Source organism: Pongo pygmaeus, chromosome 1 (genome assembly GCF_028885625.2).
Source record: "Pongo pygmaeus isolate AG05252 chromosome 1, NHGRI_mPonPyg2-v2.0_pri, whole genome shotgun sequence".
In the NCBI taxonomy this organism is placed as follows: domain Eukaryota; kingdom Metazoa; phylum Chordata; class Mammalia; order Primates; family Hominidae; genus Pongo; species Pongo pygmaeus.
Window position 1 is genome coordinate 191,802,921 of NC_072373.2, and position 17,196 is coordinate 191,820,116.

At 42.2% G+C, this 17,196-nt stretch overlaps 1 protein-coding gene across 2 annotated transcripts in view; it reads left to right on the top strand.

The window, feature by feature from the left end:
- The window catches only part of RHBDL2 (rhomboid like 2), a 54,535-nt gene extending 40,733 nt beyond the window's left edge, over nt 1-13,802 (top strand). The window contains exons 5-8 of one of the 2 annotated variants that reach the window (XM_054494139.2): nt 3,740-3,840; nt 6,579-6,639; nt 11,783-11,844; nt 12,924-13,802. In XM_054494139.2, coding sequence (XP_054350114.1) covers nt 3,740-3,840; nt 6,579-6,639; nt 11,783-11,844; nt 12,924-13,103 — 404 coding nt within the window. In that variant the 3' untranslated portion in view covers nt 13,104-13,802. The remainder of the gene's footprint in view (nt 1-3,739; nt 3,841-6,578; nt 6,640-11,782; nt 11,845-12,923) is intronic. The other variant, XM_054494149.2, reaches the window with a different exon arrangement.
- The last annotated feature ends 3,394 nt before the right edge of the window (nt 13,803-17,196 follow it).

The following is a 17,196-nucleotide window of genomic DNA, read 5'->3' on the forward strand; positions in this document are numbered from 1 at the left end:
GCAGACCCAGAGGAGGACTGGAAGGGCCAGAGTCAGCCAGGAACACAGCAGCTCAGCTCTCGGCTGTTGGCAGGTGGCCTTGATGGCTTTTCGAAGGCAATCACTCCACCCAGGACAAAGCTCATTTTTCTCTGGGGCAAAACACATTGGTTCATTTGTTCAGTTCATTAATTCAACCAGTCTGTTTCTAAGAGAAACCTGGCTGTGGCCAGTCCTGCTCCCACATCCCTAGGTGCCCAGTGTTCTCAAAGGACCTGAGTTCCAACCCCAGTTAGGAGTTCAGGGGTCAGCATCCCTGTGCCCCAGATGCCTGTTAGGGAGGACAGTGAAGGCTGAGCACTCTTGGGCTCACCAAACACCAGCATCGAGAAACTGCCCCCTGTCTTCCCTAGGTAAGGTGACCTTGTAGGACAGTTCATGCTATTGGGGTGGTCTGGGTAAGGTGGCCACGAGGGCAGGGGACCAAGGTCTGCCCCACCTTTGACCTTAGCGACATGCCCCTGATTGCCTGGCCCCCCTCTGGCTGCCGTCTGAGTCCCTTCTCTGGGGGTACCTGGGCCTTGCTGCACTTCCTTTGTATGCTAACTTCATCTTGATCACGCTTGATTTTCCTACTGTGATTTAACCTCTTTCCAATTTCTTCATCAAGTTAATTCTGTATTGAGAGCAGTTTCCTACCTTACCTGAAATCCTTTTCAAACAAGGATTATTCCTAGAAGTCAGAAAGGAGGGAAAACAAGCTTAGTCACAGAAGACTACTCCATACTTGAGCTTCTGTTTCAAGGGAAGTGAGTAACTGGTGGTGGAGCCCTGCCCCTCTGCAGTGTGTGGTTTTGTCCTGATACATTTTAAGATTGAGATGTAACTTACCTGTCATAAAATGCCCAGACTTATGATGTGTGGAAACAAAAGAGTTTTCCAGTACAGAAAGTTACTTAGCCTCTCTGGTGCTGTGTAAGCAACAGGTAGTCTTCCCACTTCATTTTTGGTGGTTCTTTCCTTGGCTTGGGTAATTTCCTTGCATGCTCCTTTCTGGAGTTTTCTGTATGCAGCTTTCTGCTCTCTGGTACCCTGTCTTGTAAACTCTAGCAGTCCAGATCTATCTGGACTCTAAACTTCATCTCATCAACTTAAAGTTTGCTGAGATCTGCCTGGGTTCCTGCTTCATGCACTGTATTCTGTAATCTCCCTCAAGGTAGTACCTGGGCAGTCAGATAACTCATCTATTAATAACTGATTCCCTGTCTCTAAGGGTTTAGTGGTTTTGTTTTCTGATGTCTAGTATCTTGAAGACCATTCTTTCCTATATGTTGTCCAGTGCTTTTGGCTTTTTCAAGCGAGACAGCAAATCCTATTCTTGTTACCTTATCATGGTCAGAAGTAGACATTTGTATCTATTTTAAAAATAAATTTCTCATATGATTATGATACAATCACCCCAGCCCTAGTCTATAGGTTAGCATTTGAGAATCATTGCTCTAAGTTGCTCTGGACTACTTCTTTGGTTTTTGAGACAGAGTCTCATTCTGTCACCAGGCTGGAGTGCAGTGGTGCGATCTCAGCTCTCTGCAACCTCTGCCTTCCAGGTTCAAGTGATTCTCGTGCCTCAGACTCCCCAGTAGCTGGAATTACAGGCATGTGCCACCACAGCCAGCTAATTTTATATTTTTCAATTTTTTTGAGACAGAGTCTCACTCTTGTTGCCCAGGCTGGAGTGCAGTGGCATCATCTCAGCTCACTGCAACCTCCGCCTCCAGGGTTCAAGCTATTCTCCTGCCTCAGCCTCCCAAATAGCTGGGATTGCAGGTGCCTGCCACCATGCCCGGCTAATTTTTGTATTTTTAGTAGAGATGGGGTTTCGCCATGTTGCCCAGGCTGGTCTTGAACTCCTGAGCTCAGCTGATCCACCTGCCATGGCCTCCCAAAGTGCTGGGATTACAGGCGTGAGCCACCGTGCCCGGCCTACTGGACTACTTCTCACTGATCTTCAGTCATCCATATACCTGTTTCTATGCCATTGCTTTTCCAGTTCTCTAAGTCCTGAATACCTTCTTCTCTTTTGTTTTTCTTATCCAATCCTTTTGTATGTGGGGGTGAGGGGAGAGGTCTTCCTCTGTCACCCAGACTGGAACGCAGTGGCATGATGATAGCTCAGTGCAGCCTCAAACTCCTGGGCTCAAGTGATCCTATCAGCTCAGCCTCTTGAGTAGCAAGGACCACAGGCATGTACCACCATGCTTGGCTAATATTTTTCTTATATTTTTGGAGACAGGTATCACTCTGTGGCCTGGGTTGGTCTCAGACTCCTGACTTTCTGGCCTCAAGCAATCTCCTGCCTGGGCCTCCCAAAGCACTGAGATTATAGGAGTGAACCACCACGTCTGGCCAATCTTAAAGATTCTTCAAAGTTTAGGCCGGGCGCGATGGCTCATGCCTGTAATCCCAGCAGTTTGGGAGGCTGAGGCGGGCAGATCACGAGGTCAGGAGATCGAGACCATCCTGGCTAACATGGTGAAACCCCGTCTGTACTAAAAACACAAAAAATTAGCCGGGCGTGGTGGCGGGCGCCTGTAGTCCCAGCTGCTCGGGAGGCTGAGGCAGGAGAATAGCATGAACCTGGGAGGCAGAGCTTGCAGTGAGCTGAGATCACACCACTGCACTCCAGCCTGGGCGACAGAGCGGGACTCCATCTCAAAAAAAAAAAAAGATTCTTCAAAGTTTAATCAAAAGGCTATCTCCTCCTCCTCAGAGTAGCAAGGACTCCACCCTTCTGCTGAGAAAATCACTCCTTCCTAAGTGCTTCTACAATAAATTTATTTTCGTCATAGTAGTTGTTATATTCTGCACTTTATAATAGTTGTTTGCTCATCTTTTTGTAAAATTACTAAGGACAGACACTTTTTCTTGCACAAAGTAGGTACTGTATTGTTCTGTATTATACACTGAGGAAATGAAAGACGACCTTGAAAGGAATAGACCAAGTAATAGAACTAAGCAGTATAGAGAGAATATTTTAGTCTTTGCATAAGGTGGTTTGTAAAGCCTTGTTTTGGTCCAGTAAATCTAGGACTAGGTTAGCAATTAGGATTCATCTTGCTTGGGGAATCTGATTGGATGGTATGTTCAGAAAGATTCTGAGGGCACATTATGGCTCATTGAGAAAGATAGCTATTAGATAATAAAAGGTTGGATTGTCTCAGGTATTTTGACTGAACATAGGATATTTTGCAATAATATTAGGTTGATGCAAAAATAATTGCAGTTTTTGCCCTTAAAAGTAATGGCAAAACCGCAATTACTTTTGCATCAACCTAATAGCTAACAAATATATAATACACATCAAGCAGTATTCTAAGCACAAAACATACATCAACTCATTACTTACACTGACAATCCATTGAGGTAAGTTCTATTAATAGCCCCATTTTGCAGGTAGGGAAACTGAGACACAGAGAAGTCAACTAACTTCCTCAAGTCACACTGCTGTTAATTCTGGCTCCAGATGATTCTGCCATTGTCACTGCTATGTTGCTGTTCTAATGAACATTCCATGTTTTCAGAAACACTGTGGTAGTTAGCATATACAGCTATACTTCTATGGTATGAAAGGGGCAAAATAGATTTGTTGCTTGCTAATGTGATAATAGACCAAACTTCCCAAATGTCTACCTTAGATTAGAAAGATTTATCTTTCCTGATCCTATAGTCATGTCTGATCCTTTGTGTTTTATTTCTTTAGGGTCCCTTGCCAGCTCCATCTTTGACCCACTCAGGTATCTTGTGGGAGCTTCAGGAGGAGTCTATGCTCTGATGGGAGGCTATTTTATGAATGTTCTGGTGGTAAGAACCATGGGGATGGAGTCCATGAGTCTCTTAAAAAAACAGAAAACAGTAACTCTTCTTTGGTTCAACGAACCTTCATTTATCAATATTTACTGAGCACTCAATTTTCTGAGAATTGTATGGCAATGCTATTTTGTTTCCTTTCTTTTCTTTCTTTTTTTTTGAGACAGAGTCTTGCACCATTGCCCAGGCTGGAATGCAGTGGTGTGATATTGGCTTACTGCACTTCTGCCTCCTGGGCTCAAGCAGTCCTCCCACCTCAGCCTCCTAAATAGCTGGGACTACAGGTATGGGCCACAATGCCTGACTAATGTTTTTATTGTTTGTAGAGCCAGGGTTTCGCCATGTGGCCCAGGCTGGTCTCGAACTCCTAGGCTCAAACGATCTGCCCACGTTGGCCTCCCAAAGTGCTGGGATTATAGGCGTGAGCCGCCGCACCTAGCTTCCTTTCAGATTTTATCATTTTTTTTTCTCATTTCAAAAGTAATGAGTACAACATAAAATTTTAAATAAAAAAGTAGAAAGTTAAGGTCCTCAATATAGTATCTGTTAACAGCTGGGTGGGTGGTGAAAGACGTTATTGACAGTTTTATATATTTTTTTCAGCCCTTTTTATTTTTATTTTTTAAAGGAAACCAAGTTTATTAAGAAAGTAAGGGAATAAAAGAACGGCTACTTCATAGGCAGAGCAGCCCAGACCTTTCTCTACATGTATTCAAAATCCTACCAATGTTAATCTTATAACAATGACACCACCCTTATATTGTTCTGCATTTTATCATAGAGCATCCTGACCATCTACCCATGTCAGTGCTTAGAAATCCTCCCAGCTTAGCAGCTGCTACTTAGCATCCTCTATATAGATGCACCATGATTTATTTAATGAATCGCTCATTGAAAAAAATTTGGGGTGATTCCTGCTTTTCATATTTACAAGTAATGCTACAAGAAATGCTCTTGGCTGGGTGTGGTGGCTCACGCCTGTAATCCCAACACTGTGGGAGGCCAAGGTGAGTGGATCATGAGGTCAAGAGATTGAGACCATCCTGGCCAACATGGTGAAACCCTGTCTCTAGTAAAAATACAAAAATTAGCTGGGTGTGGTGGCGTGTGCCTGTAGTCCCAGCTACTCGAGAGACTGAGGCAGAAGAATAGCTTGAACCTGGGAGGCGGAGGTTGCAGTGAGCCGAGATTACGCCACTGCACTCCAGCCTGGCAACAAAGCAAGACTCCGTCTCAAAAAAAAAAAAAAAAAGAAAGAAAAAAAAAGAAAAGAAATGCTCTTTTACATTTGTCTTTTCGCATTTGTGTAAATTTTTTTTTGTAGGATAAATTTCTAGGCCAGGCATGGTGGCTCATGCCTGTAATCCCAGCACTTTGGGAGGCTGAGGTGGGCGGATCACAAGGTCAAGAGATCAAGACCATCCTGGCCAACATGGTGAAACCCCGTCTCTACTAAAAATACAAAAATTAGCTGGGTGTGGTGGCGCGTGCCTGTAGTCCCAGCTACTCTGGAGGCTGAGGCAGGAGAATCGCTTGAACCTGGGAGGTGGAGGTTGCAGTGAGCCAAAATTGTGTCACTGCACTCCAGCCTGGTGACAGAGTGAGACGCCATCTCAAACAACAACAACAACAACAACAACGAAATTCTAGGTAGAAAAGTGTAAAGCAATTATAAAACTGTTCCAAATATAGAAATCCCTAAGAAAAGTGGTTTTTTCAACTTTGGATTGCAACCCATTAGTGGTTGTAGGTTCACTTTAAGGAACTGTGGCCAAAAGTTAAACCCAAGAAAAAAAAAGTCAGTGTTATTGTTTGATTTATGTGTGTACTGGGTTGTTATGTAAATTATTTCTTACTGTAGGTCATGGTCACAAGCGTTTGAAAATAATTGACTTAGAGTAAACATGCCTATTTCAGCATCTTTACTCCTTGGGAAGAGAGTTACTAATTTGAAAGGGAAGGGACAAGTAATTCAATAAATTATATTAGAAATGTCTCACTCAGCAGTTCGCCAGTGACACGTAAGGGACCCAAAGCTAAAATCCAACAATGAGCCAGGTGTGCTGGCGTGCACCTGTAGTCCCAGCTACTCAGGAGTCTGAGACGGGAGGAAGGCTTGAGTCCAGGAGTTCGAGGCTGCAGTGAGCTATAGATTGCACCACTGCACTCCAACCTGGGTGACAGAGTGAGACCCTCCCTGTCTTCTACCTCCCCTCACAGAACCCCCCCAAGAGCCCCCCAAAAAAACCCTGCAATAATTTTTGATGAATATTTTCAATGTTTTTGAAATTACCTCAAAAATTAAGGTAATACTCAAATCTCAGTTAAGTCTTTGCTAAATACTACTGGGAAAGAGGATGAAGAAACATCAAATGAATATTAACCAAAAATCTTATGAATATTTCATCAATCTTAGTTTAACAGCATTTATTTATCTATTTATTTATTGACATGTTAAGTGCTGATTTTATATTACTTTTATCGAGATTATTTCTGGCTAGCAAAATTGTGTCATTTATATTATTAAATTAAATATCTTGTCATTTTATTCTCCGAAGTGCATTGTACTTCCCAAATACATTTAAAAACTCGGCTGTGACACTCATGTTTTGTTTTGCAAATATTTGATACTGGAAGATTATTTCAAATGAAGAGCAGATGAAGAGGGAGTAGAGTTGAGGTTTCATTTGTCCATAGATAGCTTATATAATTATTATTTATCTCTTTTTGAGAATTTTCAAGAAATGATTCCTGCCTTTGGAATTTTCAGACTGCTGATCATCATCCTGATAAGTAAGTGTGTTTTGTGAATACTTCATACTGTCCAAGTGAAAATAAAATATAGAGACAAATCTCTAAACATTTTATTTGGGAATCACAGGATTGCAATTTGGGGCATACACACAGACCTGGGAGGTCTATGCTATGTCTGAAGCACAAAAGAAAAGGCTGGGGGTTTTATTAGAAAGATAAATTTTACATATTATTTTGAAAGAAAGCTCATTGGCACTAGAGCAGCCTTTGGGAGCTGGTTGATGAGTGATGGTAGTGGGGAGAACTAGTCTTAGATTTGTGTTGTTTAGACCTGATTCTTAGACTCAATTTGTTTCAGCAGCTATTAGGTAAAACTAGTCTTACGGTTAGAACAGGTAGTTTCAGCAGCTGGGCTTGTGGAGAATTCAATTGTTGGAGCAGTGCTATATGCTCTGAGTGCTTTTGTCCCCTGGCCCCTCAACTCTGATTTAGTTGGGTTTGACAACAATGACCTATTTCACATAATCATCTCACATAATATTTTCACAATGTTATTGGTTTAGGCTTCAGAAGGCCTTTCCACATTTCCCAAACACTAACATGGAGAATAACTGCAAGCCTACAGTTAGAAAAAAATTGTCCACTTCACAGCACTAAGCAGAAAGAAGTAAACAAAGGAGTTTTACAGGCTCTCATGGGTGGTTCTTAGACATGCCTACGTGACGTATTTTTGCTTTTTGTATCTTTATGGAGTGGGGGAAGCCAAGAGAATAGAGCCCTAGGCACCCCCTCTACTTGAACCACAATAGCTTCACTTATATTTTATATACTGGACTTTTTCATATATTGGAAGCTGTATGTGTTTTTGTCTGCAGAGGGAAAACTTGGAAACCACTGATATAATCTCTTTTCTTCCTCAATTTCTAAATTTTCAGATTAAAAAAAAAACTGATCCAGTAAGTATTGAGTGATAGCTGATAGTTGAGAATTAATGATAGAGAGTTGGGGGAGCGGGGGGCGGGTGGCAGCCGGCAACCGTTCAAGAAGCCCAGACCAAGAGGGTGACTAATGTGGCTTTTGAAATCTCCAAGAATTCTAGAATCACATGCTAAAGGAGGTTAGGAAGAATGCTGTTTGGAGAGGGGATGGAAGTGCAGCTGAGTCTGAGAGTAAAGGTAGATTCCAGATGACACCAGGCTATAGAGCATGGAAGAAAACAAGAGCAAAGGTGGGGGTGGTAACTGGTGTTGACGGACCTGCTCCAGTTGAAGTTCTCTCCACCTGGAGGGCTGTGGAAGAATGACAGACCCTGGGGTCAGACCTGAAAGCCAAGGCAGAGGTTATACCTGATAAAGCCTAAGATGTTGGCTGTCCACATAGTAAGAAAATAGGATTTTGCAATTTCTATCAAGGGTTCGATTATCCCCATTACAGGAACAGAGGCAACTATGTCTGTGGGAAGGGACTCTTTAGTTTATTGACCATTTAAATGTAAGAACACTAATATTTCACTCTGAGATAAAATAATTCACTTGTTTATAGTTTATACTATTCTTAATTTTTTTCTTCATAACAAATTCAAAACCTAAGAGAAGGGAGAGTGAGTATCTGGGAGACAGCAGAGCCGCTGGAGGAGCTGAGCTGCCTCCTCAGTTGTTCAGGGTCACACCCAGAATTAGAGGACACATTGTTTGGGCACAGAAAGGTTGTCACCCGAGATACGGGGTCTTCAGTCAGTCTGCTTCATTTCTAAAAGTTCTTTGGCCTGGTTTACCTACTATTGAAAATGGGAAGAGTTACAACACATACCAGATTAATAAAATATAAGTGCATCTGTATTTGAAACATGTTTCTTTGGAAATGTATATAATTTTGTAATATGTAATATATATAAAGTTGTAAATATTCTTCTTTTTTTTTTTTTTTTTTGAGACGGAGTCTTGCTCTGTTGCCCAGGCTGGAGTGTAGTGGTGTGATCTTGGCTCACTGCAACCTCCACCTCCTGGGTTCAAGCAATTCTCCTGTCTCAGCCTCTCCTGTCTACAGGTGCATGCCACCATGCCTGGCTAATTATTGTATTTTTAGTAGAGATGGGGTTTCACCATATTGGTCAGGCTGGTCTGAACTCCTGACCTCAGGTGATCCACTCACCTCAGCCTCCCAAAGTGATGGGATTACAGCCGTGAGCCACTGCGCCCAGCCAAGTTGTAAATATTCTTCTTAATTGTAAATGGCAATTGCCCTAAAAAACATTCCTTCATCAAGCATTATGTTCGAGACCATCCTGTGAAACATAGGGAGACTCTGTCTCTACAAAAAAATTGGTCAGGTGTTGCGGTGTGGGCCTGTGGTTCCAGCTACTCAGGAGGCTGAGGTGGGAGAATTCGCTTGAGCCTGGGAAGTCGAGTCTGCAGTGAGCCGTGATCATGCCACTGTAGTCTAGTCTGGGCAGCAGAGCGAGGTTGTCTCAAAAAAAAAAAATCCATATGAAGGCAAGTCTTTTAAAGTAAATGTTAAATTTTTAAGGAGGACAATGGTTTGGCTTCTTGGAATAAGGGCTTATTTTCAGGTGGGAAGACATATCTCAGTTTAGAGGCTGCAGCAACCCAGAAGAAAAGTCCCCTAGGAAGCAGAAAGAGGAAAGAGCCAGACTCAGATATAGGAAGGGGTAAGATGAGAGAAACTGATTGGAGAAATTGACATACTAATGGTTACAAAGACTTTCTGAGAGGAGGTCTCCTATTGTGGAAGACTAAGCCAAAGTAACTGTTTCCAGTTATGTGGCAGTGTTTTTTAAAAACACTTTCCTAGACCCGTGGGCATGCTATTTATGTGGACCAGGAAATGCAAATGATGATTGAAAATAAGGGCCAGGCACGGTAGCTCACGCCTGTAATCCCAGCACTTTAGGAAGCTGAGGCGGGTGGATCACGAGGTCAGGAGATCTCATGGTGAAACCCCGTCTCTACTAAAAATACAAAAATTAACCAGGCATGCTGGCATGGGCCTGTAGTTCCAGCTGCTCAAGAGGCTGAGGCAGGAGAATGGTGTGAACCCAGGAGGCGGAGGTTGCAGTGAGCTGAGATTGCACCACTGCACTCCAGCCTGGGCGACAGAGTGAGACTGCATCTCAAAAAAAAAAAAAAAAAAAAAAGGTAAAAGAAAAAAAAAGAAAATATTATATAGCCTCATGAATCTAGCACTTTGTGTAATAGTCATTTACAATTAAATGAATATTGAATACTTCCTCGACCTCAATTTCTGTCCAGTGACTTCAACATCAATCAATACAGTATTGAAAGGGAATCTAGTCAGAACACATGTCCTGATGCTATTTTCCCAAAGGCAAGGACTAGGTCTTTTCATCTCGTAGGACACAGTGGCTCACTAAGTAGAGCACAGGGAATTAGGGGATGGGTGTGGAATGTGATAGCTGCAAGAGATGTTTCCAAGCACTACACATATAGGGCAGAGTTCTTCTAGGCCAAGAAATCGGAAGCTCCTTTTGCAGTGCAGATCCGACTTACTTGAAGACTGCCTAACTTCTGGCTCTCACAGTTTTACTGGAGAATATGGAATGATTTCCTTTCATGGCCTGACACCTTCAGAACTCCCGATGGTAATTACAGGCAATTAGTGTGGTGGCTGAGAGTGGAGTCTTGGTGTCTTGGTTTCTTTATGTATAAAATGCCACCATCCTTCTTCACTTCGATTGCTACAATAGTATTTTTCCAGCTGGTCTTCCAGTTCCTGTTCTTGCTCCGTTATAGTCTGCTTCCTATATGGCAGCTAGAATAATCTTTGTAAAACCACCAGTGTGGTCGCTCAAGCCTGTAATCCCAGCACTTTGGGAGGTCGAGGTGGGTGGATCACCTGAGGTCAGGAGTTCGAGAGTTGGAGACCAGCCTTGTCAACACAGTGAAAAGCTGTCTCTACTAAAAATACAAAAATTAACCGGGCGTGGTGGCACATGTCTGTAATCCCAGCTAATCAGGAGGCCGAGGCACGAGAATTGCTTGAACCTGGGAGGCGGAGGTTGCAATGAGCCGAGATTGCACTACTGCACTCCAGCCTGGGCGACAGAGTTGAGACTCTGTCACAAACAAACAAACAAACAAAATGTATCATGTCCCTCCTGTGCTCAAGAGCTTTCAAAGACTTCCTATCACTCAGTAAAAGTTGAAGTCCTTACAATGGCCCATATAGACCCTGCATAATCTGTCCCCTGCTACCTGTCTGACCTCATCACCCACAACCTTATCCCTAACTCTAGTCCAGAATCACCTGGAGGTCTTGTTAAAACAAAGTTGTTGGAAACAACTTTACCACAGTTGGTAGTTGGAAAACACAGCATGGAAGTAGGAATCTGCTAAGGAGCGTACAACTCACCTTCTGAAAACAAAAACAAAAACAGAAAGCTGAGTCCCACCCTCAAGTTTTCTGGTTCAGTAGGTCTGGGGTGGGTTTAAGAGTTTTCATTTCTAGTTAAGTTTCCAGGTGAAGCTGGTGCTGCTGGTCTTGGTAAAAACCACTTTGAAAACCACTGATTCAGCCAGCTCAACTGCTTTGGTATTTTTCAAACACACCAGGCACATTCCTGCTTAGGGACTTTGTACTTGGTCTTCCCTCTCTCTGAAACACTCTTGTGTCAAATAGCAGCATGACTTGGACCCTTACCTCTGTCCAGCGTCATATTCTCAAAGAGATCCTCCTTGACACCCCTATTGGAAATCACACTCGACATCTGGCATTCCTAGTTCTTCCTCTCTTTGTATTTTCTCCATAGCACTTAGCACTATTTGACATACTGTATGTTTTACTTATTTGTTTGCCTCCCTGCTAATCACCCCCCAACATACCCCCCAACAGTTTGTCAGCTCCATGAGGCAGGGCTGTTAGATCTGTCCATTGCTGCCTATCTACCAGCTAGAATAATGCCTGACACAGAGGACAATGAATGCTTGTTGGATGAATAAATCTGTAAAATGGGATAATGATAGTTCCTACTTCATAGGGTTGTGATGAAGATTAATGAGTTAAAAGATCTCTTAGAAAAGCACCTGTCACAGGGTTAAGTATCAATAAATGATAGCTAGTATTATTATTATTAGAGGGGAACCAAAAACATTTGGTGTACTATTGTGGAGATTCTGAGCCTTTATCAGGGTGTTTTTCCTTCTAGTTGTGTTGGATATGGGATTTGCTCTCTATAGAAGGTTCTTTGTTCCTGAAGATGGGTCTCCGGTGAGTTCAGTTTCTTTCTTTTATAAAATAGAAATTAGTTTACTGTCAAAAAGGGTTATCAAATAGAGGTTACAATGCTGTGATTTAGGGCAGCCAAATTTCCATTTGGAAGTTAAGAAAATTTTTAAGGAAATCAGACTTTTGAATTGTCCTTCCCACTTAACTCTCTCATAGCCCTGATCATTGGCTCTACTTCACTGCACCTGCCATATTGGTAGCTATTCCAAAACAGGAGAGAATGGCCGGGCGCGGTGGCTCACGCCTGTAATCCCAGCACTTTGGGAGGCCAAGATCGGTGGATCACAAGGTCAGGAGTTTGAGACCAGCCTGGCCAATATGGTGAAACCCCGTCTCTACTAAAAATACAAAAATTAGCTGGGCATGGTGGCAGTCACCTGTAATCCCAGCTACTTGGGAAGCTGAGGCAGGAGAATCGCTTGAATCTGGGAGGTGGAGGTTGCAGTGAGCCAACATTACACCACTGCACTCCAGCCTGGGTGACAGAGTGAGACTCCGTTTCAAAAAACAAAACAAAACAAAACAAAACAAAAAAGCAGATTGGAAAACAGCAATGAAAGATTGGGTTCTATAAATTGACAATAAAGAAAGTTGACAAAAATTTCCAGTTTTGCTGGGATTTGTCTTTGAATTTGGTAGTTTCTGTTTGGGTATTTCTTGTGTATGTTATTACTTGTGTTTTAAATCTGACACCCCATGTATGTGGAATCAGATTATGCTGCTATAGGGATCCCTCATGGCAACTCAACCATTCTCTTAGTTGGCATTATATAGAATTATTTTAAATGCAATGATGATCAAGAATGAGAAACAATTTCTCTGTCTTTTGTACTCTAAGAATGGGTGAAAATGGCATTTTTAAGCTTTGTATCTTTCAGAGTATCTCCTTCTCTCTGTGCACATGGAGTTTTGTGTCTCTTTTGCCTTACCCCTAGTTCTCTAGACCTTTAAGACTCTTGTTTAACTGTGACGGTATTTGTGTTTGAATAAGAGAGATGCAACTGAAATACACAATTAGCATTGTCTTCACTTATTTCCATTTTCCCCCCTTTTCTCCCAAGGTGTCTTTTGCAGCTCACATTGCAGGTGGATTTGCTGGAATGTCCATTGGCTACACGGTGTTTAGCTGCTTTGATAAAGCACTGCTGAAAGATCCAAGGTTTTGGATAGCAATTGCTGCTTATTTAGCTTGTGTCTTATTTGCTGTGTTTTTCAACATTTTCCTATCTCCAGCAAACTGACCTGCCCTATTGTAAGTCAATTAATAAAAAGAGCCATCTGGAGGAAATAAAAAAAAAAAAAAAGGAAGACTCTATGAAGAAACAGAGAAGTCTCAGCAAAGGCTAACAATTTTATATAGAGGACAAAACAGCATTAAACTCATCAGTTGCAAAGATTGCCTATAAAAGGACCTTAGGATTTAAGAAGGGGCTTCTTAATGTAGAAAGGGAAGAAGAAGAGAGAAAATAAGGGTAGTAAAAACTAGAGACTGGGGCCAGGCGCAGTGGCTCATGCCTGTAATCCCAGCACTTTGGGAGGCTGAGGTGGGTGAAATCACCTGAGGTCAGGAGTTCAAGACCAGCCTGACCAATATGGTGAAACCCTGTCTCTACTAAAGAAAATACAAAAATTAGCTGGGCGTGGTGGCGTGTGCCTGTAGTCCCAGCTACTTGGGAGGCTGAGGCAGGAGAATTGCTTGAACCTGGGAGGCAAAGGTTGCAGTGAGCTGAGATTGCGCCACTGCACTCCAGCCGGGGTGATAGAGCGACACTCAGTCTCAAAAAACGAAACAAAACAAAACAAAATTAGAGACTGGGTCTTTCCCAGGCATATGGTATTCTATAAAACAGACTTACTCTCCTTGGAGGATATATTTTGGAGAATGCTTCATAAAATCTATGAATACTGTACAATGCTGATAATAAAAACTTTTTATACCTGTGTCAGACTCCTGATAATCACTTTAAAATAGATCACTGTTTGAGGAGATAGATCACTATTGTTTGAGGTGTTTTACACACTTTATTGATAATATTATCAACAACCCAGAAAGGTAGTTATTACTCTGCATCTTAGAGTAATCTTAAAGAATCCCTTAAAGGAACGCTTAAAGAATTAAGTACTTGTCTGAGGGGAGCAGAATTTAAACATAGGTAATGACTTGGAAACCTGTAGTCTCCCCTATAGGTCCAACAATGCTGTGTTCCCCAAATACTGAAGGGTATCATAGGAGTACAGGAACAAACATCTATGCGGGGTACACCATGAATGATGGAAATATCTCATAGAAGAAGACTGAGGATTTTCTGGACTGCTAGTTTAAGATTCTGATACCGTGTCTAAGATCCCAAGGAACCTGGCACTGGCTTTCTGGTGCACACTATATACCCAGACTTCAGATTCTCATCTTTGATCAGACTGTCATCCTTCGTGTGGGTCATGGCTCTCCTAGGAGTGGGTAGGATTTATTTACAGAAGGTAAAATGTCATACCTGAAAGCTGAGAAGCATGTGTCGTTTTCCTGTATAGAATTCAGACTGCAGTTTATTATGTTTTTGGAAATGGTAGTTTTAGGTCATCTGAATATAGGAAATATAATTTTTTCTTTTATCATCAATGTATTTATTAAACACCCATCTAAACATGTCACTGTATCTGGAAGGGGCATATACACTTAGTTAGATATAGTGAGAAAAGTTAATACTTTAGTATTTTGAGAAAAACTGATCGGAAATTTGTTTAAAAAGTTAAATTTAAGTATAAACATGGGAATGAGAGTGTTTTTTTTTTTTTTTTTTTTTGAGATGGAGTCTCGCTCTGTTTCCCAGGCTGGAGTGCAGTGGGCTGATCTTGGCTCACTGCAACCTCTGCCTCCTGGGTTCAAGCAATTCTCCTACCTCAGCCTCCAGAGGAGCTGGGATTACAGGCATGCGCCACCACACCTGGCTAATTTTTTTTTTTTTTTTTGAGACCGAGTCTTGCTCTGTCGCCCAGGCTGGAGTGCAGTGGTCGGGTCTCGGCTCACTGAAACCTCCGCCTCCCAGGTTCAAGTGATTCTCCTATCTCAGCTTCCCGAGTAGCTGGGATTACAGGTGGCCGCCACCAAACCTGGCTAATTTTTGTATTTATTTATTTATTTATTTATTTATTTTTAGTGGAGATGGGGTTTCACCATGCTGGCCAGGCTGGTCTCGAACTCCCGACCTCAGGCCCGCCTTGGCCTCCCAAAGTGCTGGGATTACAGGCGTGAGCCACTGTGCCCGGTCCCTATTTTTTTTTTTTTTTTGAGATGGAGTTTCACTCTTGTCATCTAGGCTAGAGTGCAATGGTATGATCTCGGCTCACTGCAACTTCTACCCACTGGGTTCAAGTGATTCTCCTGCCTCAGCCTCCTGAGTAACTGGGATTACAGGCGCCTGCCACCACGCCTGGCTAATTTTTGTATTTTTAGTAGCGCCAGGGTTTCACCATGTTGGCCAGGCTGGTCTTGAACTCCTGACCTTAGGTGATCCGCCCACCTCAGCCTCCCAAAGTGCTGGGATTACAAGTGTGAGCCACTGCGCCCGGCTACTTTTTGTATTTTTTAGTAGAGACGGTGTTTCACCATGTTGGCCAGGCTGGTCTCAAACCCCTGACCTCAAGTGATCCACCTGCCTCAGCCTCCCAAAGTGCTGGGATTACAGGTGTGAGCCACCATACCTGGCCTTGTGAGTGTGTTCTTGGTTAAACAAAGATTCAAACAAGAAGTTAAGAGATAAAATCTCAGCCAGGTGCAGTGGCTCGTGCCTATAATCTCAGCACTTTGGGAGGCCAAGGTGGGAGGACTGCTTGAGCCCAGGAGTTTGAGAACAGCCTGGGTAACATTCAAGAACTCTACAAAAAAATAAAAAATAGCCAGGTGTGGTGGTGCTTGCCTGTAGTTCTGGCTACTCCAGAGGCTGAAGTGGGAGGATCACTGGAACCCAGGAGTTCGAGGTTACAGTGAGCTATGATCATGCCACTGCCCTCCAGCCTGGGTGACAGAGACCCTGTCTTAAAAAAAAAAAAAAAAATCTCCTTTTGCCTTCTCACTTCAAACCTGCTGTTTTTCCCTAGTGATGACCATCATCAGTGGTCACAACGGTATGGTGCGTATCCTTGCAGACTTTTTTCTATGTAGGATGAGCAGAAAGGAAAATGGATTTAAGTTAATGGCCAATTCATCCACTGTATTGAACTTCACTGAATCTGCTCTACACCCCCAAAGGGACAAATTCAAAGAACAAATTAGAGGTATCCATGGTATAACTCCTCCTAAGCATCATTTGCTTCTCAGATTTATCTCAACTAGGAAAAGTTTTTGTTAATCGATTTTAGCTAAATATATATATGTGTGTGTGTGTGTATATATATATATATATATATATATATTTTTTTTTTTTTTTTCTTGAGACAGGGTCTTGCCCTGTCGCCTAGGCTAGAGTGCAGTGGCGCCATCTCGGCTCACTGCAACCTCTGCCTCCCGGGTTCAAGCAATTCTCCTGCCTCAGCCTCCCGGGTAGCTGGGATTATAGGCATGCGCCACCATGCCTGGCTAATTTTTGGTATTTTTAATAGAGACTGGGTTTCACCACGTTGGCCAGGCTGGTCTTGAACTCCTGACTTCGGGTGATCCGCCTGTCTCAGCCTCCTCCCAAAGTGCTAGGATTATAGACATGAGCCACCACGCCCAGCCTCTAATTATTTTTATAAAATGTAGGTTTTAACAGGATAAATGTGATACATGTATTGTTCTATAACTTGCTTTACAACATGACCTAGGGACCTTTCTCTATTAGTTCATAGAAATCTTTATTCTCTGAATTGCTGAATGATATAGATGTACCATAGATAACCATTCCTCTGTCAGACATTTAAATTGTTGCTGCTTTTGTATAATTACCAACAGTGCTATGTGAACATCCTAGCATGTGCAGTGTGTCTCTGAATGTCTATGCTGAATGAATATTTCAAGTATCCAAAAGCAGAAATGCTATACTAATTTTGATAGGTTTAAATAGCCTTTTAAATAGCTGTATCCATTTATATTCTTACCTACAGGATATCAGAGTAACAGTGTCTCCCTACTTTGCCAAAAGAAGGTATTATAAATCTTGAAAATTTTGCATGTTGATAGCTAAAAAATAATATTTCACTTAAATATGTATTCTCTGACTACTGAGGTTGTTTCAAGTTTATTAATAATTTATTGAGTTACACATATGTAATTCAGAAAACACATAATATAGAAACATGAATATACTGTGTATGTGTGCCTATACAAATATATATATTTGTCTCTGGTGAAATGTTTGT